This window comes from Aspergillus foveolatus (genome assembly GCF_047715535.1).
Source record: "Aspergillus foveolatus strain CBS 279.81 unplaced genomic scaffold BDW70scaffold_15, whole genome shotgun sequence".
Lineage (NCBI taxonomy): Eukaryota > Fungi > Ascomycota > Eurotiomycetes > Eurotiales > Aspergillaceae > Aspergillus > Aspergillus foveolatus.
Window position 1 is genome coordinate 198523 of NW_027396079.1, and position 22009 is coordinate 220531.

Below are 22009 nucleotides of genomic sequence, written 5' to 3' on the forward strand. Positions count from 1 at the left end.
AGTGGCTTGCGGAAAGTGCGGAAGGAATTAAAACCGCAAGATGCTTTGAATCAGTTGTGGCTGGATAATGCCAAGAAGCGCTATGCCCACCACGAACAGAAGCACTATTAAGCCCGGTTGCATCCATACATCAGTGCACCGCATTTACTTTCTGTCGGAAATAAGAAAAAAAAAAGAAAAAAAAAAAAAAAAAAAAAAAAAAAAAAAAAAAAGAAAAAAGAAAAAAGAAAAGAGTGAGAGGGAAATGGCTGAAATGACATCTACTGCCATACGACAATCAATGTGTCTGAGCAATCCTACAAAGGTTTTCCAATTTGAGTCCGTCGTTATATATATATATCTCTATTTTTCTACGTAGTCGGTCGGTTATCGGAATGATTTTGTTAGATTTTGCAGATTGAAAAATCGACAGAAATATGGGATTCAAACAAGCATTGTATAACTCAATAGAATAAGAGCATTTGCTGGTAGAATGGATTGTACTTATGGTTACTCCATACAAGTGACACTATGTAGCGCCCCCTAGTACATCAAACGACTACTCGGAATCTAAACTTGTTATCCGAGTGCAATTAGGAGGCTTACGCCAAGCCTGCACATTGACCCCAACCATAACATGCATTTGGCCTCGTAGGGCGCAACGTTACAGCTGTGCGATCATTCGCGCATTACTAGTCTCACTACATTGGCGGCGGCGGCCAATGTCTGGGCTGCTGTCTGTTTGCGAGGGGTTCCTTGGCCGACGCTGATGAATTGTTGCCTAACGAGTGTTCGAGAGAGTATAGATAGGTATAGATAGGAGACGGAGGTAATTTTTAAAAAAGGACTCTATAATGATTTTGTTGTCTTTTTGTGATATCTATGGCTGGCAGAGAGGTCAACAACAGCTGCCTCAGACCATGGTAGTAGACCATGTAATCGTGGAGATACATGAGAAATTAAGTAACCCCAGAAAGACCGCTCACTGGTATAATAAACAGTATAAGATGGCAGAAAAACGCAGGATATTATCAAGCAGCTGGGCGTAGAAAGGCAGAAAGCGGAACAAATCCCACAGCCGAAGGTATGAATGCCTGAGAAAAGTCATGGCCACGTCCAGCGCAGACCACGAGTGTAGAAAAGCAAGATTTGGAGAACGTAGAACAGTTCACCGAGAGAAACGCTTGAAAGCCATGGTAGCAGCGAACCCAGCGGCGATGATAGCACCGCCCATGGTAACAGCCTGCAATGCGGCGTTGGCCATCTGGCGCCTGTTGCGACCACGGCAGCGCTTGAAGAAGTCGGCCATGTCATTTCCGCGGGGGAAAGGAGTGTCGGGAACTTCCTCGCCGAGGAACTCACACAGCGGGCCCCAGCCATCGCTGATCTTGTACTCGAGGAGCCTCTCTGGGGGAACGAGGCTGCGGACCTCTGCGACGTGGTCCTCGTAGACCTGCTTGCCCTTGTTGGGGAAGTCGCCGCGGAAGAAGGTGTTGAAGAACTTGTTCAGCATGGGGTAATACATGCTCGCAGCCCAGCTGAAGTTGGAAACGAAGCGGTGCTCAGGGTCGGAGACACGCCAGTAGACGGTCTTCATGACGGAGGCATGCCATGAGTCCACATCACGGGTGGTCAGAATGACCTTTGCGTTGGGGTAGGCTTCGATCAGTTCCTTGGCGAAAGCGCAGGCGGGCCAGTCGCAAACAGCCTATAGACATGTTAGTGGTTTTGGGTATATGGTATTGGCGGCAAAGGATGAGTATTACCTGGCAGTCTCCCAGAAGCTGATCCCACTCTTTGCGGCCGAATTCACCCACACCGTCGTACTTGGCATTGAGAGCATCGTGCCACATCAGGCAGTCTGGAGGGTTCTCCATACTGGCAGACATCATGTGGTAGCACTTGACGTACCCAAGACGTTCAAGAGCAATGCGGAGAGCTAATAGTGTAGCCGAGTTAGCCATGGACAAGCGAACGGACGCCTGGGACTTGACATACAAGCTGTTCCTGTTCGGCCAACGCCGAGGGCTAGCACTTTCATAGGCACAGTGCGGTGGCATTTCCGCCTGTCAATGTTGGTATCGCTGGTGAAGATATCCGTCACTGGCTGGGGAGCCAGGTTATCAGAGAGCATCAAAGACATTTTGTCGTGTTCTAGATTGAATGCGTCAAATGTCGTACTAGTCGGGTGCCAACCGAGTCTGGATGGTTTTACGGTTCAAATGAATGACCACGTTAGGGAAAGAAATTCAAGTAGAAGAATACTCTCTGCAAAAACAACAAAAGAACAGGCCTGAAGAACAGAAAAGGGGACCGGGCTGATCAAAGATAAATAAGGGCCTCGGGCTTTCGATAAGTCATCAACTGGGAGTCGAAAGTTAGATCGACTAGCGCTGTAACTCCGAACGAGTGGCGTTGGGACTGGTGAGTGCGTAATTGTATGAAAATAAATTGATATTAAAAGTCAAATAACCGCAGATGAAGCCATAAACTGGGAAAAGGAGCCAATCCCTGTGGCGAGGTTCCTGGGATCCCAAAGTCTGGATTTGCATAACTGGGGTGTCGCAGTACGGAGGGCTTGACCTCATTTGACAATCGCAATATCATGTAACAAGCTGTCCATTACGACGAAACATCCCCTGCCGCTGCCCACCATCGTCAGTGCGTTCCGCATTCTTGTTTTACGCCGTCCATCTTGACTCTGGCGCATTCGAGCCCCGTTAGACGTGCTGCAATAAAAGGTTGTTGTTGTTAACAACGAAGCTTACACCGAAGCTGTTGAGAAAAACAGGCAGCGTAAGGTTTCGTAACAAAACAGGATTGTCAGGGGATCTCATCCAGTGGTTGGATGTACATGACAGCCGAGAAAGGCTAAGGGCCGTCATAACTCTGACGAGTGGTGCGCGAGCCCACTCGTCCGAAACGCTGTGATGTGAATGGCCTCAGGCGTTGACGGATCATGGGAAGTTCGGGACGATGGGGGAATGCCAAGACCCCCATCAGCGGACCTAGAGAGATCGGCCGCGTAGGCAGTGGCTCGCAAATTGTGATTCTGGAATCTCCCCAGCCTGCCAATGTGTCCACCGTCATCCCGACTGACGCGTACACTCTCCGTAACCCATTTAGATTTGCAAAAAAGAATCAATGCACCGTCAAGCGCTGAAACACAGCTCTCCACAAGGCAACGAAAATCTCGTATCTGATCCTCGCTCATCAGAAGATCACTTCGCTTTCTTCACCAAATCCGTCACAGAACCGTGAGAAAGTGTTTCGCCGCGGCCTGTCGCTATGTCAAATATCAATTGATCAGCCCGAGTGGGCCCTGGTTGCTTGTTATTTTCAAGACTTGACCATATCGATCTCAAAAGTAGCGGCAGCACGCGACAGCGACAAAGGGAAGAGGTGGTTGGAACAGCCGGACGCATGGTTTCAGATTCGCCACCTATAATTGTATCCCCTAGAAGAAAGCGTGCTGGTGGGCTAGTGAGGCTGTCTGTACTCTTAATCTTCGCCAAAACCCGCAGTTCAACATCGTCGTGGACGGTTTTTTTGACATCTCGTGTCGAACCACTAGTATTGAGATACCAGGAGTAGCCCCGCTGCTCAAACCTTGGAACTGAACTGCCTTCAGGGGTAACATATCTCAAGGTCGTGGCAGAGTTGGGTGTAATCTCCGCCGGCAGTATACTCCGTATGATTGATGGAAAAGCTCAGGATATTCGGAACGGCTGCATTGAAGGATTCGTGACGCTAAAGCCAAGAGGTCAATTCATTTCTCGTCCCTGCTCGCCTTGTTCCAGCGATGTCGATACGAAGTAAATGAAGGTATCATCGACAGTGGTAAATTCAATGAGACGGGTCGGTTAGATAAGGATCACCGATGGATCGATTCGATTTCCATTTTGTTTGTAGCGTAGGCGATAGCATTGGTTGTTGAGTTCGAGACTCGGGGAGGTTCTTCCGTGCCATACTCGTCGAGGTCGCCGCTCGCGGCCTGGCATACAGCGACGACTCAGCGAGGCATCTTCAATCTATGCCAGGGTAGCTAGACATTTGGCCAAGAGTGTTCCCACGTTCCTGAGTAGTGCTGGGAGCTGTCCTCTCCTGCATTGATGGACTCAGCTGAGTCAGACCTTCGATTTCTCAGTCTCAGCTTTGCGGTGTTCTGGGTAGCAGCCTGATCGTCGAGTGGTTGGTATGCAGTCGTAGACTTGTATCAAGCAGAACAATAAGAAACTGGAAGCAATGCTTCAAGTGAACGCGAGAAAACAATAATAGGGGTCTACTTGTGCGATGAGGTGCTTTTAAAGTATCGATGCCAAGCTATGTTGTCAAATCCCACGGCATCTCGCAATTGTTTCTCGCGATCACCTCACTTCCACTAAATTTACTTTGGGATAAGACGGCCACTTTTCATTCCTGGGTCGTCCAAACAGAGCTACTTTTAACCTCAGCTCATGTCTGAGTTTAATTTGCACCATCGCTCGTTAATTGATGAAATATTCGATTTGCCGCGGGCCCTGTCCCATACATAGGGCTGATATGGAGACCCTATTGAGCTTGTCTGAGACACGGCAACAAATTCGGCTGTTGGGCTCAGGCAGCACTCAAAGGGTCTCAGAATCTTAGACGACGCTCTTACTAAGGTAATTCAGTGCCCTGATTTATCTGTCTGACATCTGCATCTTTAATCAAGTATCTACATGTCCCGTCAACATCCATTTAATTATAGAGAAGGGTATAAAGATGATAGGTCATGTCAGACCATTCTGGTCAGCCAGGGACACTTGAAAAATCATATAACGAAGAATCCTGTAACTCCAGTGATGACCATAACCAGAGGGAGGTCACTCATGCAAATCCCATATATGCAGCCGTTCACTTATCACATGAACAATAATCACTCCAGTTTATCCAGATGTTCTAGCCTCGTTAAAACGACTTGTTTGCTCGTCTCTTCTATCTCCCCGGCAAGGAAAACTTCGTCCAGGATCGCATATACCTGTACAAACCGCAGAGTTAGCAAATTGTCCAACCGTCAGCGGTGCGCGAAGTTCCAATCCGCCATTACCAACCTTGTAGAAATTGAAAACCAAGTCCAGCTCGCACACGTTGCCGAAAAATTGATCCAGGACCTCGACAAAGAAATGGATTGCCTCTAGGTATGCTAGTTCATTGTCTGTGGCGTCGACGCACGCGCAGAAGAAGAGGCCCGCATATCTTCGGTAAACGATCTTCGTGCTTCGTTTGAATTCGACAAAGTTCGACTGATACTTCTGATCCCGAGGAGCCACCAAGCGATGGACCTAGTACGATTACTTCTCCGCACATACAGAGACCGGGACAGGCTGCAAGGGGTCGACAGAACGAACCTCTCCCTTAAGCTTCACTTTCTCCTCGTCCTTCAATCAAAAGTCGCTATTAGTTCATAGTCGACGCATTGCTGAATCTCGTGGGGGTCTTACACTGTACGGCGCATACCACTTCGCAAGTCGGGTCTTGCCCCTGGTCATCCTTGTAAGCTTCTGAACAGCTCAGCAAGTAAGCGACAGAGAATCACTTACTGACGGTTCTGAACAAGTATAAAAGATAAAACCATCTTGTCTGATGGCCCGCGGTGCTCCGTGCGAGATCCACGGACGTGGAATACAGCTCCGCGTCGAAGCTGGAGCTGTCAATTAACTCCGCACCCACGAGGGCTGATTGCGCGATACTGCCGACTGACACCGCCTTCAACGCTTCTGTAACCTGGCGTCTAATATTTGAAGCCCTACGGATTATTTAATATTGATGCAGGCACAGGCCTCATGCGCATGTACAGCAATTGTAGCATAATCCTGGAGATAAGAAAGAACCTTTTTTTTTTTGCATTAATTACTGCCATTGTGCCCAACCACGTAAGCCTATATAAAGGTGACTGGTAAACCAAAAATGGGTTAAATATAGTTTGACACAGCGCCAAGGACCGTTAACGATGGATACGCCAAATCGTTGATGAGAGATCAAACGACACTATCCATTCCGGCTTCCGCCCACAGCCCAGCCAGCCCGGCAGCTCCATATCGACGAGGGTCGACGCCACAGAACGGTGACATCTACAACCCGTCACTGGGATAATATGATTGCTCAAGGATCGCATTGGGTCATCTGGGCTTTTACCCTCTCCCTATCACTCCCTCACTTCTACCAGGTCCAGACTCTTTACCAGCGTTAACACTATCACCGAGGGCCGTCTCCGCCTTACCATGCCAGTCTACATGCTCTATGGTTTCCGATGGCCCCGAGCTGGTTTTACCGGAATCCGGGTCTACATCGTCTTGCACAATCTAGAAGACGCTACGGCGGAATACATACAAAGACCGATAACGAACAAGTCGCTGCTGGACTCATTCAGAAAGACGGAGCCGGATATCATGTCGAATCTTCCCGAACTGCGCTTCATTGAACAGTATGACCCCGAGGACGAGAGCGATGAGGCAGTCAGCAAGCCTTATGCTTATGTTGCTGCGAAAACGATCAGTATACCCGAGGCAGGGTCTCCTAATGCAGGGAGCTCTTGGAATACCGATATATTCCAGGAGAACCCGCTGGATCCGGCTAGTTCAGAAGCGTTGGCCAAATTTCGGGACAAATATGCGGCTGGGGAGAGGATTGGGTGGTGGATTGTATATAACGGGGATCCAGAGCGGTATTTTCCTCATGACGAAGATGAGGATGTTATGATGGAGGATGATGGCTACGATGACGATGACGAGGAGTATGACCGTGATGAGTCGTCATGTATTACTCCGTCGACGCCGACAGTAAGTTTGCATGTGTGGTTAGTGATGATGCGTTGAGTATGTGCTAATCGTTGCGGCTTTCAATTTGTATAGATACGACTTCCTGAGACATTAACGCGATTCTTCAACAAAACGTTTTCGTGATTGCTGTACGAGTTATATAACGAGTGATGAATTTATTTTTCCCAACAGTGGGAATGATGATTATATCGATCAGCGGGCTTTTGGTGTCTGTGGGAGTCTAAATCTCGTTATGTGAGCGGGTTACATGGGCGGGCATTTGCATTATTCATATTATAACATCTTGTTTTTCGGTCAAAATTAGCTGGAACCATATTTGCCTTTCTGCCAAGCTGCATCGAACGTCGCCTCATCTACGGCGAATTGCCGAATATAGTCTTTCTCCAGATCATGCGCTCTTCGTCCTAAGAGGACCAAACTGTGCAGTGGCCGGCCCATGTCAACTTGAGTCAGTTCCTGTAGAGTTCCTGCAACCAGCTTCTGGTCTTCAGCTCCGACACGAGCGGCTCCCACTGCAAGGCTGTCTGGGCCCCAAACACCCTCCTGTCGTTCCTCTTCGGTTTCCAACATTTGGGCGGCGCATTGTGCAACAGTCATAAACCTCGGAGGCTCATAAATCAGGCGACCCCTAGCCATGTTCTCGAGCGACTGTTCCTTGACCTTGATGTCGAGCAGTACAAGAGTATGGAGACCAATCTGTACGTTCTCCTTCACTCGGTCATAGTATGAGGATGGCTTCCACGTCTCTGTGAAAAAAACCATGCTCACTGTTTGACCAAAGTTGTACAGCTGGAGACCTGTGCACCCAATACCGGACATGATAGAGGCATTCGGGATGACCTTGGATTCAATGCCCAGTTCGCGCGCGCGGAGGACGAGGTCTGTATGCGTCGTCGCCCTAAATGCACGGACCGGGTTAATAGAAAAACCAAGCTCAGATATAGAAAGCGTACCCAAAGGGATCTCCGACCACGAGGAAGGCTACGTCGACCTTGTCTGCATTTGCGAGGATGTCGTCACTACCGGTCTCTACGAGCTCTCGGTCTGCTTCAATAACAGGACGTCCATAGAATGCTTCCTACTGAAGCGACCAAACATTAGTTATTGGACTGGGCAAATAAAATAGCATACAAGCACAAGAATGGGTATTGCTGGTAGGTCTCACTAGTTTCGCTTTATCAACAATGAGAATGGCTGTGTAAGCTTCGAGGTAAACTCGTTCGGCCTTTTTCACCACTTCGAGACCGCGGACAGTGATGTCCCTTTCATCGGCGAGACCAAGTCCCACAAGATAGAGCATAGTGCGTTTTTTGGTAGATAACTCAGTCAATGGCTTGTTGTATTCAAAAGTTTTGGGCACCCCACCATGTATATTGGAGCGCTGGCCGGAGGACGGAGGAACAATTGTTCCTGATAGGGCACCGCATGGAGACCGACCACTTCTTTGATCTTAGCTATATCATAAACTATGGTTTGACTGGATTATTGCTTCTTTTAATCGAGAACATTGGATATTTGATTCCCCCTTATTGTACGAGTTACCTTGTTAGACCTTGGTCCCAGATTCGCAATATGTCGTCTGATCGTACTCCGAAGTACCGGCAGGAGATCCAGCAGGTAAGCGACATTACTTTGATGTATTCTGTGTTCTGTGTTATCTCTATATATCCTTTCCGAACCTGCCAGAGATGGAGCGGATGAGCCCTTTTTATTTACCGTGTTCCGTTGTATCTTGCGATTGTTCTCTTTGCTAGACTCAAGCAACTCCCTTGTCATGGACCTGATGCGGATTTTCTTCCACCTGCATCTAGACATCGTCTGCTCTCATCTTTGGAAGCAGCAATGGTCTTACAAAGATACGTCTCTGAGCATTTCCCTAATGCACGTGGAGGAGAATCAGAGATTGAGGCCGTGCTCGCGTTACGTGATGAGTGCAGTGCTCTTCTGGGAGTCTCGATCTATGCATCGCGGGCGAGAGCGACAATTCAGGTCGAGATTGTGGATGAAACTTTTGGAATCAAACGAGAGTTCTTTTGAGAGCAAGAGAATGTTTGCTGCCAAAACGACTAACTTTTCTGCTAGATGATGTTTGTATCTGGAGAAACTGCGGAGCCTTCAATTGAGACTACCACTCTTATAGAAGATATTGTGCGACAGCAAGTAGTCGAGCTTGTGAGCCACTGCTTCCCCATTGGTTGTCGGCATATACTAATGCATGTATAGCTTGCTCGCAGTACTGCCTTGGCTACTCGCCGTGGTGTTCGATCCATATCTACTGATGATTTGATCTTTTTGATTCGCCATGACAAGGCTAAGGTATCACGTTTGAAGACATTTCTGTCATGGAAAGATGTCCGGAAGAATGTGAAAGACTCTGACGACAAGGGCGGCGCTGATGCGGCTGACTTCGCCGGGGCCGATGACCCTATGGCTGGTGGCGTGGTTGCAGGTCCTCAGGACGTTGCATCTAAACCCAAAAACAAAAAAGCGCGTGTTGGGCTTGCTTGGGACGTCAATAGTTTCTACTCAGTTCAAGTCCCAGAGAGAGACGACGAAGAAGATGAAGAAGAGGAAGAGCAAAATTATGCAACCCTCCAGCGTCTTGCCGCCGCAGACGAGCGGACCAAACACATGACTAGAGAAGAATACGTTTTCTGGTCCGAATGCCGCCAGGCATCGTTCACATACCGCAAGAGCAAGCGGTTCAGAGAATGGGCTGGGTTTGGGATTGTCACCGAATCGAAGCCTAATGATGATATCGTCGATATACTCGGCTTTTTGACCTTTGAGATTGTGCAGACTCTTACCGAAGAAGCGCTCAAGGTCAAGGAACGCGAAGACCGCGAGAAAAACCGCCGTGGAGGAGCAGAAAACAGCGCAGAAGATACAAAGAAACGCAAGCGCGAGACGGGGCTCTTCGATCCTCCTGAGGAGGGCCGTACGCCTGTGGAGCCGAGACACATTCGCGAGGCGTACCGCAAGCTGCAAGCTACTCCGAACAAGAACATTGCGATGCTCCTTCATAATGGCCGTTTGCCAGCGCGGATGCCTCTTCGATTGGTAAGTCGCTTTATCGACCTCTGGGTGCTAATTACTAATCCCTCTAGATCTAAATGTGATGGGGAGTTCGTGTTGACTATATCATGGGCTATATCATGAATGGCATGGGAGTAAACCGGAGTTAGCAGAGATACCCACATAATGATTGCATGTTAAATAGGCGCAAGGTTAAATAGTTTTTGATGGGACTGAACTTTGGAGAATAATTCCTTAGCAATGTGAGGCATCGATAAGTGTATGTGCCTAGAGAGTAGTCTTGGTATCAGCCTATCATTGAAACGCATATTGATTTTTCATAGTGCACTATTGCTTGGTAACATGAACACAATCTTGGCATATCTACAAACCCAGATCTTCGCTCATGGTCTCAATTGAGTTCTAAGTAAGCCTGATACTACTAACATGTTTGGGTGATCTCCAACAGCGTCGTTAGTAAGCACGAACACCGAACACCGAACACCGAACTCCGAAGGATACCCCAGCACTCTCAACATCAACCACCTCTCTTCAACGTCCGTTCCTCTCAATGTCCTAGCACGCAAGAATCTTCGGGTTGAGATGAGCTCACGCCGGCGAAATGGGCAGGCTGCGTCCTGCGAGCCGTGCCGGAAGGACAAGGTGCGCTGTAATCATCAACTCCCTGTCTGTGGCAGGTGTCGGAAACGCAATACAGAGAGCCATTGCTATTACCATCCAGCCCCCCTGACAAAAGACCAAAGTTATCCAGCTCTTCAGTTGGGTAGTCCACGCGTATCGCGCTCAGCAAGGAAACCTGTTCGGAAGGCTCCCCAAAAAGCAGCGTCGCCTACGCCATCGTCGGTCGAGATTGCTATCCGGAGTCCAGAGACAAACCAGTCCCATCCGCCAGGCTATTTTGGCCCAACCAGTATTGTGTCTACACTTACCGGCAGCTTAGAGAATACGCTTACGCCTTCGGACGATGACTATCAAGGGGTGGGAAGTAGACACTCCGTTTTACCCTCGTATTGGGTAACCGAGACAACCAAGATGTTAAGTATACTAACCGAAGGCCTTACAATTGAGCGATTAGTGTGTGAGTTCTATGGTGTAACTCAGTCTGCTGTTCTACCAACTGCCTTCGTTCTCAGTCTCATGAACGAGGTACGGGATTTTATAAAACAGAGCGAGACGTCACAAACACTACACGAAAAGACAATCCGGGTTCTGGAGAGCACTGCGCAAAGACCACGAGTTCCTTCTGATATAATGGGAAGAGACTTCCACAGGCTGTTTAGCGGCAATCAGATGCGCCTGGAAATCATTGGCGTAGTGTACGCCATTGCTGGACGGGCTAGCTTTTTTGGATTTGCTCAGGACAAGTTCCCAGCGTTCGCTGGCAATGCATTCGCAGAGCGTCTTAAATTCTCTAAAAGGATGTTGACGGCGAGCGAAACAGCCGTACAGATATGCAGGATGCTGACCCCAACGAACGACTTGACGGCTTGGATGTTGTATGAAAACTGGCTGCTGTCTTGCATGTTTCATGGCGACTCTAGTAGGTCCAGCAAAATCAATTCATGGTTTCGGCACGGTAAAGATCATGAGTACGAGAATCGCTGACGCTGTCTACTACAAAGGCCCCCCAACCTGGAATCGGCTTGGGGAATTGTCAAGCTGCATTTTCGAATTGGGTTTGCATCGTGACAGCCATGGCCACGGCCACAAGGGAGAAAACATTCCTGTGTTCCTGCGAGAAGTACGGCGAAGACTGTATGCCGGCTTATACCACAATGATAAGAACATCGCAACATTTTTTGGACGCCCACCGCGCGTATCCTGGAGGCATTCCGACTGCGGACTCCCACTAGATATTAGTGAGGAAGCCTTGCTAGGTGATGAGCAAGACCTGGAACGGGCCATGGCGGAGCTAGATAGCGAAGGCTGGAATGTCAATGCTGCCTTTCGTCGCGCCTCCTGGTACCGGATTCGATATCTTGTTAGCTCGTTTCGAGAAGAGATACTGGAATTGTCTCTACGGCCTCTTGGCCATGAAGCTGCCGGAAGACTAAGGTGAGCACCACTACAAATCGATTCACATCATCTCTCACATCCATATCTGTGACTAGACAGATTGCCACTCGCTGCAGCCAGACCTGGAACTCAGCACCAGCTCACCTACGATATCCAACCTGTGACTGGAACGACAACCACCGCCTGGCCGTTCGTATTATGCTACTTTCAACCTACTTAATATATCTATATAACTTCTTCCTCATATACAGGCTACTTGCCCAGCATGACCCCTCTGCCGAGAAAGCATTGCTCGACGTGAGTTCAGAGATTCTATCCGTTGTTCTAATGATAGGTAGGCAGCACGAGCCTACGATCGATATCCGAAGTGATTTCAACTCTATCGTGAGCTATTCAGTCCACTTACTCTATACCATGCCTACTCACATATGGTCTAGATTGTCTTATACGGCTTTTCCAGCGCCAGTACCCTCATCAAAGCCCTCCAGACGCAAGCCCGAACTGGCAACCCAATTCCCTATACCGGCTCTAGAGCAGAGCTGATCCGTAACCTCAGCGTTTTTAACGCGCATATAGAATCGATGGCTCGACCATTGACATCGAACATCAATCACGCGCTGTTTGAGCGCGCGAGCAAAATGTTTACCGATATCCTTGACGAGATCTTGGAATCTCCTCTACCGGTCTCATCAGCAACGGCCAATGCCGCAGAAGTCGGAATGGTTATAAATACTCCAGCGGAAGAAGAAATGAGTTGTTCTTGGGCTGCTGATGGTATGGAGTTCTTGGATACTTTGGACTTTAACGTGGTCTTTGACCAGTGGGTCTTTTAGCGTTCTTATGCTCAGACTCGTGCTTCCTGCTGAATTAGGGTAAGACATCTGGAGCCTTCTACCACGGTATACCGTGTTATCTACCTGTCGAATGAGCTCTTACTCGAGTAACTAGTCTTTGACAAAGCATGATTTAGTGTCCATAGAAAGCAAGTAATGAAGGACTTGTAGAATAGCCATCTCGAATATCGAAGTGCAGCCGAAAAAGGTCTATGTTCCCATATTTCACTCTAGAACGAACCTCTAAGATGTATCCTAAACCGGTAACCTCATCCTCGACACTTACTTGCTTGGTGCAATCTCATTACCGTTAAGCAATCCACCAAGAACATGTCTGATCTCTTTTAAAAACCTCGTAACCTCGTCTTCTGTTCCAACTGTAATCCTCAAACAGCCCTCGCACCCCAACTCCTTTCCGCGGAACCGCACTACGACGCCACGTTTCTCAGCCATAGCCTCGTACGTTGCCAGCGCGACGGGGTTACTGGGCTTTCCGCCTTGATCCGCGGGCTTATCGAGGATCTCGACAAGGAGGAAATTCGACTCAGTACCACCGCGGAAGCGTCCGATTCCAGGGATGGAGGGAAGCTCCTTGAGGATTCGGTCGCGCTGAGCAATAATCTTGGAGCGATACGATCGCATGACCTCAAGGTTCTTAGGGTTCCCAAGAGCCGCCATTGCCAGTGCGCTAGTAGGACTGGAAATGTTATAAGGGGCTTTGAGACTGTTTAGGAGGGTAGCAATCTCAGGACTTGTGAATGCAACGCCTAATCGAATTCCCGCAAGGCCGAATGCCTTGCTAAGTGTCTGCATAACAACAAGGTTTGGCCACTCAGCCACCCATTCTGCAAGACTGGATCCCTCTGGGGCGAAGTCAATGTACGCTTCGTCAAGGACGACAACGCCGTTCCACGTCGGGTGTTCCAGCACTTTCTGGATGTCGGACTTTGAGACAAGAGTAGCAGTGGGATTCCCGGGCGAGCAGATATAAACAAGTTTGATTGTCGGGTCGGCAGAGAGAGCAGCGTTGATCTTTTCAGGTTGTAGCGCGAATCCGTTGTCCGTGTCTAGCGGGACCTTGACGATCTCAACGTCGTTGACGTCCGCGCTGACGGAGTACATACCGTATGTAGGAGGGCAGGTGAGAATTTTGTCTTTACCCGGAACGCAGAAGGCGCGGAGAAGGGCGTCAATGGCTTCGTCTGATCCGACTCCGACGAAGAGGTTCTCCGGAGTGATGGTCTTGTCTGTGTGGGTGTGGGTGTTGCGGAGGTTGCAGAAGAGTTGCTTGAGCGGGTGCTGGTGGCTATTTCAAGCCATTGTGATCAGAAGGTGAGAGTCCAGAGCCTAGAGGGCATAGTTCACGTACGGATCAGGGTATCGGTTCAATCCTAAGAGATCAATCTCTGGCTTTGATGAACCGGTCGAGTGATCATTGGCCGCTGACTCTTGAAGAGCACCTTCAGAGTTCAGTGCAAGGCCCGGCCCATAAGCATTCTCGTTCGCGTCAAGTAGTACATTTGTCCCATCGTCTTTGTAGTCACTGGTGCGATGGCGTTAGTCTCGGCGCCGGTTGCGGAGGGAGGGCTAGCGGACGAACATACTCTCTAGCGCAACGGTAGGGCTGCAACTTCAGGATATTCTTGCGCGCGCATTTAGAGAGGTCGAAAGCCGAAGTCCGTGAGGCCATGTTGGTTTAAAATTCGTGGGTGAAGGTAATAAGTTCCTTTTGTCCTGGAGGGACGGAGGAAAAGAAATCTGGCGGGGAGCGGGGAGTCCAGAGCTTATATAAGGACTATCCGTGGAATACAGATCTATGAGTCAGGGCAAGCTGCGATTAATTCTATGACTCTTATACGCCCTTCGCTATATCATTCCTGAATCACATAAATTGATTCAACTGCATGATTGTTTTTGATTGACATAGGAAAAGCCACGAGACACTTCTATTAGGCACGCTGATTTGTACCAAATTTCAATATAGACCACCAATTCAACGCCGTCATATGCTCTAACACGATTAAAATGAGAAGTATGCAATAATTTACCGTCTTTATTCTTGCTTAGAGGACTTTGTAGGCTCTTTGATTGGTTCCTGGTCTTTCTTGCCAGAGTTCTTCCACTTGTCCTGCTTCGCTCTGATATAACGCCAGGTTCGGGATATTCCCGCGGTGAACAATCCTTTGACCGTCTCCACAGAGCTCGGCCATCGGATTGTCTTTGTGATTGCAGCTTGGATTTCTTTGGTGAGACCTTCATCGCTAGCAATGCGTTGTTCGAACTGTCCACCTTGCCTGCGGCGGACGATCTCCGGATCATTGTCATTACTTTCCTTCATCATCTTGTTAAATTCACCGCGAGGAATGCCAAAGCGCGCCTGATACTGGAAGTATAGCCTCTCTCGGAAGGAATCCGGTAAGCGGCGGACCATATTCCCGCGCTTTACGGGATCCATATCTTGTGAAAGCCGCACATTGGCCTCAGGATCATCAATCCAGTCGAGATCGGAGCAACGCTTGTCGTTGAAGACAACGTTGGGTAGGTTCTCGATGAGCGGCGCATACAGCCGTCGGAAGTTAGCCATCTGCGAAGAAACGATATTGTTGACTTTCCGCGGGTCCTCTACAGGCAAAGCCATGCGGAGGTCGCCCATGTAACTCATTGAAGCTATGGTGTTGTATAGTTGGAACTCTGTAAATTCCTCCGGAAGCAGTAGCAACGCCACCCGGACAGCAGACAGCAGATTCATCTGGTTCGCGAGCCGTACCTTTGGATGATCTCGTAAGATTTTAACAGGCTTTTGCAATCGACCCGCAAGATACAATGTGTCCCACCGACTAAGATCATTACATAACGTGTCTATATTGACAACGCCATACTTGATCAATGTGCCATTGACTGTTATATATGGGTTGAAATAGACACCTGCCCCGAATCTGTCCTGCACCTGGGAGACAGTGTATGAGCCGAAAGAGCCTAGGCCCGAGTAATGATCTCGGTGCTGTGCAAGATTTAAGTCATGCCAGTGTTGTGAGTAAGAAACACCAAAGATGAAGTCAATCATCTTCCCTTTGCCTTGTTGCATGTTCTGGATTGCCGCCGGGGCTGACGGATGACATTGATCGGAGCCCGGTGCGCTGCCATTTTGCGGGAAAACACCGGAACCGTATGCGAAAGCGTACCTAATCGGGGCTCGGAACTGCCAAAGAATCTGGCGCAAAGCCTCCTTGAACTCCTGGTTGATAATCATGTGCTGATTGATACCGAAGTCTTTCGAAGGAAGCTCCGAGAACGCCGATATCGACGACAGATCTGCATTCGCGTCCCAGTCTCCATGGTCGGAACCCTTGGAGGAAGTGGAAAACGAAGCCGACGATGATGACAATAAACCAGTGTCCGTATAAGGGTAATGCGCGCTGGGGTCAATGTGGGATATGGGTCGATTTTTGGGAAGATTCAGGCCAGCATTTTGAAAGTTTTGGCCGCTTGACAAGTACCGCAACGAACCCGACCTTCGTGGGTACCGCGCGAGATACGGGTAGGCCGAGCGAAGACGCACGTAAGAGCCCGAAGAAGTGCTTGAAAAGAGGAGCTTGTCAGAGAAACCCCGGTTAGCATTGAGCTGAGCGGACAAAGGGGGAACTCGTGGGTATGCGGTATCTTACAGTGGTTTCGCGCATTGTCGCGAGGAAAAAAGTGGCAGATATAGACAATTGCAGACTCAGACCATGATTCTCAAATCACAAATACAGGGAAGAGTCGAGATGACGATGGAATCAAATAAACTGGCGATGGAGCTCACTGCGGAATTATTATTCATCGAGTCTCCGGTCAATAACCGTGAGAGTCTGACGTACCCCATACCCTCGGTTTTGATTCGATGCCTGCAGACTCAGGCTAAAACATAACGTGACGCCGTTCCTCCGCAAGCGCGTCCCACCGCCCAAACCTAAACAAAGGCAGTAAACAATCATCAGACGAGCCACTTCAGTCGTAGCAACTCGACCTGTGCCGGCCTCGATGCTCGCATACGATGGCTAACGGAATGGAGACGTTTGCCGCCCGTCTGGCTACATTCGATCTCGTTTTGCACCCAGACCGACGGTCTTCGAGCGCGAAATCCGTGAAACCGATCTCTTGGCCACATAGCAAGCCTTCTCCGGCTGAGGTACGGTCATATCTCTTCAAATAGATGATTGAGGCTTCATGACGTGCTAACTGCTCGGTGGGTAGCTGGCGCACGCGGGCTTCTTCTACAACCCCTACGAGACGAACCCTGACAACACAACATGTTTTCTTTGCGGAAGAGCACTCGATGGATGGGAGGAAGATGACAACCCGATCACGGAGCACTTGAAACACGCAAAGGATTGTGGCTGGGCTGTTATGATGGATATTCAGCAGCGTAGCTCGAATCCAGCCGAGATAGAAGACCCTACGAGTGAGCCGATAGTCCAGGCAAGACTAGCAACCTTCGGCGACTCATGGCCACATGATGGCAAGAAAGGCTGGATATGCCAGTCAGACAAGGTAAAACGGCTTTACTGCAATTCTAAGGCTTGTATGTCTAATGGAATATTTCTTGATGGTAGATGGTTGAAGGCGGATGGTACTTTTGTCCCAACGAAGAAAGCGCCGACCTCGCGAGCTGCGCCTACTGCAAATTGTCCCTAGACGGCTGGGAGCCCAAAGACAATCCTTAGTAAGTATAGCTCAGTTCCTTCCTTATTATCTTCGACTAACTGAGCAGCGACGAACACTACCGCCGTTCTTCCGACTGCTCGTTCTTCGTGTTTGCAAAGCCTGCCAAAGGAAAGGGCTCGCGGTCAAAGAAAGCTCGTACTTCTAAGGCCTTACGCCAATCAACACAGTCTACAACATCCGAAGTTTTGGCTTCAGACACGGAGGATATTGACCAGAGCGATCTCACCCAGCCAGCCAAAACCAAGTCAGCGAAGAAATCGTCCAAATCCAAATCGAAAAACTCAAAAACCAAGAAAGCCGAGCCTCAAGAGTTCCCAAGCCATATGGATGTGGATGAGACAGAATACACGGAGCCTGAAACGTCAAAACCGAAGCGTAGCACGCGGGGAAAGAAGCGACCCAGTGCCGACGTGGACAGGGACGCAATGAGCATAGCCGCCGAAGACGTCGTGGAGCAGCCAGAGCCACCTACGAAAAAGAGGACTACGAAACGAAGTATTAGTCGATCGCGAGCGCAGAGTATAGTTTCCACCGATGGCGCACCCAGTAAACAAGAATATGAGAGCGAGACTAATGATGAAACGGATGATTTGAAAGCCAGTCGCGGAAGAAGCAGAAAGGCCGCTTCAAATGGTCGTGTGGGCTCAAGAGCATCCTCAACTACGAAGAAAGCGTCAAAAAATCGTGTCCCGCGAGATTCAGAGCTCGAGGCAGCGATCGAAGCTGGACTCGAAGGAGATGAAACTCCGGACTTGGAAATCGAGGAAGCGAAGGTTGAAGAAATCGCGCCCAAGCCTGCGTCGAAGAAGTCCAAATCTAAGAAGAAAACCGCCAAAAGGAACCAGGAACCAGTGAATGACGTTGATCATATTGCCGAAGCAGAAACTCACATAAATCCCGAACCCGAAACCGACCAAAAAATGACCGATGTCGAGGTAGCCGAACCGCAGGAGCCCAAACCTAGTGAGGGCAAAAAGAGCACACGCCGCAGCTCAAGGAACTCAGCGGATCAGCGGGAGGCCAAGGAAAGCACCGCTTCACCTGCACAGCCCGAGGTTGAAGAAAGAGAGGAAGATGACCACCGGCGGCATGAATCGTTCGTTTCGGTGGAAATTGTATCCAAGTCCACAGCGGTCTACAATGAAGTAGAATCAAATAGCAAGGACAGCAAAAAAGCTAAAAAGAAGTCATCATCGGAGAAATCCAAAAAGCCCAAGACGACCGACAAAAGCGACAAAACAGAGAAGGCAGAAAAGACAGAGCAGAAGCTGGACAGCCGACAGTTGGAAGCTAAGAAAACATCGGAAGTTCGATCGCCTTCATTGCCTCGATCACACTCGACCGAGCCAAACGAAGAAGGAAAAGTGCAAGAAGAGCCCCCACGCCGCAGGTTGTCTAGAGTGCCTCCTAAGACAACCGAGAGGTACAGTGATATTCCCCAGGAGAAACAGTATGCCCGGTCAATTGCATCAGATAGATCACCAGAAGACACACGTTATCCTCATAGACAGGGCCAGGAAGATGGGGCCGTGTCTCCGCTTCCGTCTGCTTCTAGGGGAAGTCCTTCTCTGTCACCGCAGTCCTCCGATGCAGAGAATCACCCACCTTCCTTGAAGGCTCCAGCGCACCGACCGCTGTCGTCTCCATCTAAAAATGCCTCTGTTCGATTTCCCCTGACGACAAATACTCCTTCGCCGAAGCGAAACCATACTTCTACGGGCAAACTTCGAACCTCTCATCCCTGGGTTCCCATTGATATTGATGAAATCCTGATGGCTGGTGCTAGCGACAAGGAGAATGTCGATCTCCACGGTGCATTGGACAACCTGAAGGGGGAACTGACAAGTCCAGAAAAGAAGATGACGGTGGAAGAATGGATCATGTGGAATGCAAAGAATGGAGAAGAAAGGCTCAAACGAGAATGCGAAAGATTAGTTGGGCAGTTCGAGCGAGAAGGGGCGCGGGCGATGCGCGCACTGGAGGGAATTGAGTGCATTGATTAAAGAAAGTAGGATTGGCCCCAAGTACTGGTTAGGAGTTGGAGGCTCTGGGTATGGTGTTGGGTAATCTGGTTGTTTACTTGTTAATGGGTGATATTGACTATTTTCAATGCTATCTTGCCGAATAACATCACGGCACATCATATACAGTTTCGGACCAGACCTGCGCAAGGAACCATCACGTACAAACCGAACGCCGGGGTATATGCAAACAAGCTTTTCGGAAAGACACCATAAAGTGCAGACTAGGCGATGATCCCCAGCCGGCCTTCCCAGCTGTCTTCCTGCTTTACACCATCTCCACCTTTGCGACGCTTCTCATTTCTCTTCCGCCTCTTCTCTTCTCGTTCTTTTGAAATCTGTTCCTCCCTTTCCTTGAGTCGTTCACCTAAGTCCATCTGCCACACCATTCGCTCCTCTTCCTCCCTGACCCGTTTCTGATGGGCAAGCATCCTCAGCCGCTGCCGCACATCCTCCACCGTAGCCTTTGCCACCTCCCCGCTCTGCCCCGTAGCGATCAAATGCTGCTTGCTGTTCAGATGCTCCACCAACTGCAAGTTATCCTTGAACGTCAGATCACAGTCCGAGCAGTAGAACCCCGCGCCCCGACCACGCTTGCCCACCGCGTTTGCCGCGGAGACGATTGTCGTCTTTCCAACCATCGACGCGACATCGAGCCGTTCTTTGCGGGAGGTTGTAGCTTCAAGCGAACTGTAGTCGACAGGTGCGTGCCATTTCTTGCCCAGCAGCTTGGCTTCATATCGAGCTTTTCCTTCTTCTCTTCGCTTAGCTTCTTCTTCGGCACCCTTTTTGGCGTATTCCTCCCGATCCCAGCTTTTGCCGCCGAATGTGTCGGATGTTGGGGTGCCGTAGGCGGATTTGTTGGTGGACATGACTTTGGTCGAGATGGAAGTCGGTAGGAACTAGGACGATAGGCAACTTTGGAGCGCTCGCGGCGATTGTGTACTGTGAAAGTCTTGTATAGAGAATTTAAGCGTAACTGGGTGTAGTTAAGAGAACGATACTTACCAGGCGGCAGAAAGCTGGCATTGACGAAGGCGGTGAAGCACAGTCTTATCGCTGGATCATCGTTCCTCCACGAGTCAGACCATAACAATCCACCACTACTCCACGCCAAGTATCGCAAAGCCCAGTTATTTCATTGTTTTACATCCTGTCTGTGATTCTGCTGATTCCTTAGAGCACTCCCTGCTGATTATCATGCTTTCCTGCTCTATAGCTTCTTGAGCGGTGCAGTTTACTGTTTCATGCCTCGCAAAGCCCAAGACGGCTGTGCTATCTCGTATTCATAAACTTTACAGCCTACAGAAACTGAAACAACTCTATTTTCTGGTTCCTCTATTTTTAAACCTGCCACGCTGTTCTCTTTAAAGAGGCTTTGCCTTGTCTCATTTCTAGGCAACAATTTTTGGTCGTGTTCCTATATCATAGCTCCACCGTCAGGCTTCCAGGACAGGTACCTGGCACTGCACTGCCCCAAGGTCTCGGCGACTTGGTCTTTAGAGGCGTTTTCCCCATATAAAACAACAGTCGCGGAGTCCCCGTGCTTACCTCAATCTCTCCAGCTCGGCACCTTGAACAAGAAAATATTACAAAATAGCATGGCATCCAACCCTACAAACAGCGCACCAGAGGCTACCCCTCCTCATTTTAGACTGATGGAGCTGCCAACAGAACTACACCTGCACATCTCATCGTACCTTTCATATCCAGATGCACTGGCGCTGAAACATACCTGCCGGCATTTCTACTCGCTGGTGTACACAGGCGTCCATCTGAAAGTCGATTGGTTGGTTGAGCGCTTCGAACACAAACTGGAATGTCCTATGGAAAAGTGCTCTTTCCGGACAGACGAAGCCTTCTGTAACTGGCGGATCCGAAAGATCATGGAACGCAGGCGCCGGCATCTCGAATGCCCCCGGTCTCGAGGTGGATGTCTGGTCATTGAAGGTCGAACTTGTCAGATGGATTTGGTTCCGACGTGGTTGAAGAGACAGGGGAGGGTAAAGATGCTCAAAGCGGCTGGGAACGAAGGTCGGTACTGTTCTCCTACGTACCAGCGAGAGGACCCTGACGGTGTCTTCTAGTTCTTATCCATGGGGTGATGGTGCTCTTCATGCAACTGCTATGGGTGTTCTTTCAAAGGTTGAATCACCCCTGTGCTCATTGCCTGATACTCACTGGGATAGATATGTTTTTGCGCGATTCCAGCCAGCATTAGCTATTGATCATATTTTGAAAACTTGATCAATGAAAGCTCCACCTAAAACGGTATTATTGCTATGCCCGTCTTCAATATGCGAACATTGGGCGTCACCTTGCGACAAATATTACGATCATGGGGCGCCACCCGCGCCCTCGCAACGCCCGATCATCGTCCCAACCCCACCGTCCCCGTCTGCCTTATTTAGGGTTAACGTGTGTTTTGCTATGTCGAGTGCAGCTGGCTGCGCCGAAGCGGTTTAGGAGAATTAATTGCCTCTCGTGTTATGATTAGGCTAAGAGTCTACATATGTGATCACGGATATAATGATAATGCTTAATCGATATATACCAAAAATGTTTTCTGCCGGACATTTTGTCCAGCGAACCAGTACTCAAATCGCAGAGAAGCATC

The 22009-nt window shown here is 49.3% G+C and overlaps 11 protein-coding genes across 11 annotated transcripts; 5 read left to right on the forward strand and 6 right to left on the reverse strand.

The window, feature by feature from the left end:
- Positions 1 to 1087: 1087 nt before the first annotated feature.
- BDW70DRAFT_25339 (sulfotransferase family protein) lies at positions 1088 to 2244 on the reverse strand. The gene is made up of 3 exons (XM_073743601.1): positions 1978 to 2244; positions 1746 to 1918; positions 1088 to 1687 (listed from the first exon to the last, which is right to left on the reverse strand). The coding sequence occupies exons 1-3, from the start codon at positions 2120 to 2122 to the stop codon at positions 1148 to 1150; spliced, it is 858 nt and encodes a 285-aa protein (XP_073597424.1). The 5' UTR covers positions 2123 to 2244; the 3' UTR covers positions 1088 to 1147.
- A 2161-nt stretch (positions 2245 to 4405) lies between these two features.
- Positions 4406 to 5636, reverse strand: BDW70DRAFT_133398 (AP-2 complex subunit sigma). Its single transcript, XM_073736327.1, has 5 exons — positions 5544 to 5636; positions 5445 to 5484; positions 5352 to 5381; positions 5055 to 5285; positions 4406 to 4981 (listed from the first exon to the last, which is right to left on the reverse strand). Exons 1-5 carry the CDS (start codon positions 5576 to 5578, stop codon positions 4880 to 4882), a joined length of 438 nt encoding a protein of 145 aa, XP_073597425.1. The 5' UTR covers positions 5579 to 5636; the 3' UTR covers positions 4406 to 4879.
- A 316-nt stretch (positions 5637 to 5952) lies between these two features.
- BDW70DRAFT_25359 (uncharacterized protein) lies at positions 5953 to 6994 on the forward strand. Its single transcript, XM_073743602.1, has 2 exons — positions 5953 to 6782; positions 6855 to 6994. Exons 1-2 carry the CDS (start codon positions 6225 to 6227, stop codon positions 6903 to 6905), a joined length of 609 nt encoding a protein of 202 aa, XP_073597426.1. The 5' UTR covers positions 5953 to 6224; the 3' UTR covers positions 6906 to 6994.
- dph5 (diphthine synthase) lies at positions 6855 to 8082 on the reverse strand (the record flags this gene model as incomplete). Its single annotated transcript, XM_073742080.1, has 3 exons — positions 6855 to 7680; positions 7736 to 7860; positions 7948 to 8082. The coding sequence occupies 3 exons, from the start codon at positions 8080 to 8082 to the stop codon at positions 7083 to 7085; spliced, it is 858 nt and encodes a 285-aa protein (XP_073597427.1). The 3' UTR covers positions 6855 to 7082.
- A 177-nt stretch (positions 8083 to 8259) lies between these two features.
- On the forward strand, positions 8260 to 10048 carry BDW70DRAFT_133401 (transcriptional regulator SPT3). The gene is made up of 4 exons (XM_073736328.1): positions 8260 to 8399; positions 8865 to 8954; positions 9006 to 9842; positions 9890 to 10048. The coding sequence occupies exons 1-4, from the start codon at positions 8355 to 8357 to the stop codon at positions 9893 to 9895; spliced, it is 978 nt and encodes a 325-aa protein (XP_073597428.1). The 5' UTR covers positions 8260 to 8354; the 3' UTR covers positions 9896 to 10048.
- A 301-nt stretch (positions 10049 to 10349) lies between these two features.
- BDW70DRAFT_133404 (uncharacterized protein) lies at positions 10350 to 12818 on the forward strand. The gene is made up of 4 exons (XM_073736329.1): positions 10350 to 11358; positions 11441 to 11873; positions 11930 to 12218; positions 12272 to 12818. The coding sequence occupies exons 1-4, from the start codon at positions 10401 to 10403 to the stop codon at positions 12665 to 12667; spliced, it is 2076 nt and encodes a 691-aa protein (XP_073597429.1). The 5' UTR covers positions 10350 to 10400; the 3' UTR covers positions 12668 to 12818.
- A 29-nt stretch (positions 12819 to 12847) lies between these two features.
- Positions 12848 to 14393, reverse strand: BDW70DRAFT_133408 (histidinol-phosphate transaminase). Its single transcript, XM_073736330.1, has 3 exons — positions 14272 to 14393; positions 14037 to 14210; positions 12848 to 13973 (listed from the first exon to the last, which is right to left on the reverse strand). Exons 1-3 carry the CDS (start codon positions 14355 to 14357, stop codon positions 12950 to 12952), a joined length of 1284 nt encoding a protein of 427 aa, XP_073597430.1. The 5' UTR covers positions 14358 to 14393; the 3' UTR covers positions 12848 to 12949.
- Positions 14394 to 14536: 143 nt separating this feature from the next.
- BDW70DRAFT_133409 (phosphatidate cytidylyltransferase) lies at positions 14537 to 16474 on the reverse strand. The gene is made up of 2 exons (XM_073736331.1): positions 16333 to 16474; positions 14537 to 16259 (listed from the first exon to the last, which is right to left on the reverse strand). Exons 1-2 carry the CDS (start codon positions 16345 to 16347, stop codon positions 14721 to 14723), a joined length of 1554 nt encoding a protein of 517 aa, XP_073597431.1. The 5' UTR covers positions 16348 to 16474; the 3' UTR covers positions 14537 to 14720.
- A 178-nt stretch (positions 16475 to 16652) lies between these two features.
- BDW70DRAFT_25389 (uncharacterized protein) lies at positions 16653 to 19495 on the forward strand. Its single transcript, XM_073743603.1, has 4 exons — positions 16653 to 16835; positions 16901 to 17197; positions 17260 to 17369; positions 17418 to 19495. Exons 1-4 carry the CDS (start codon positions 16701 to 16703, stop codon positions 19372 to 19374), a joined length of 2499 nt encoding a protein of 832 aa, XP_073597432.1. The 5' UTR covers positions 16653 to 16700; the 3' UTR covers positions 19375 to 19495.
- Positions 19477 to 20352, reverse strand: BDW70DRAFT_133412 (U4/U6-U5 snRNP complex subunit SNU23). Its single transcript, XM_073736332.1, has one exon. It carries the CDS (start codon positions 20262 to 20264, stop codon positions 19617 to 19619), a length of 648 nt encoding a protein of 215 aa, XP_073597433.1. The 5' UTR covers positions 20265 to 20352; the 3' UTR covers positions 19477 to 19616.
- A 141-nt stretch (positions 20353 to 20493) lies between these two features.
- BDW70DRAFT_133415 (F-box protein) lies at positions 20494 to 22007 on the forward strand. The gene is made up of 3 exons (XM_073736333.1): positions 20494 to 21426; positions 21480 to 21537; positions 21582 to 22007. The coding sequence occupies exons 1-3, from the start codon at positions 20994 to 20996 to the stop codon at positions 21637 to 21639; spliced, it is 549 nt and encodes a 182-aa protein (XP_073597434.1). The 5' UTR covers positions 20494 to 20993; the 3' UTR covers positions 21640 to 22007.
- Positions 22008 to 22009: the final 2 nt, after the last annotated feature.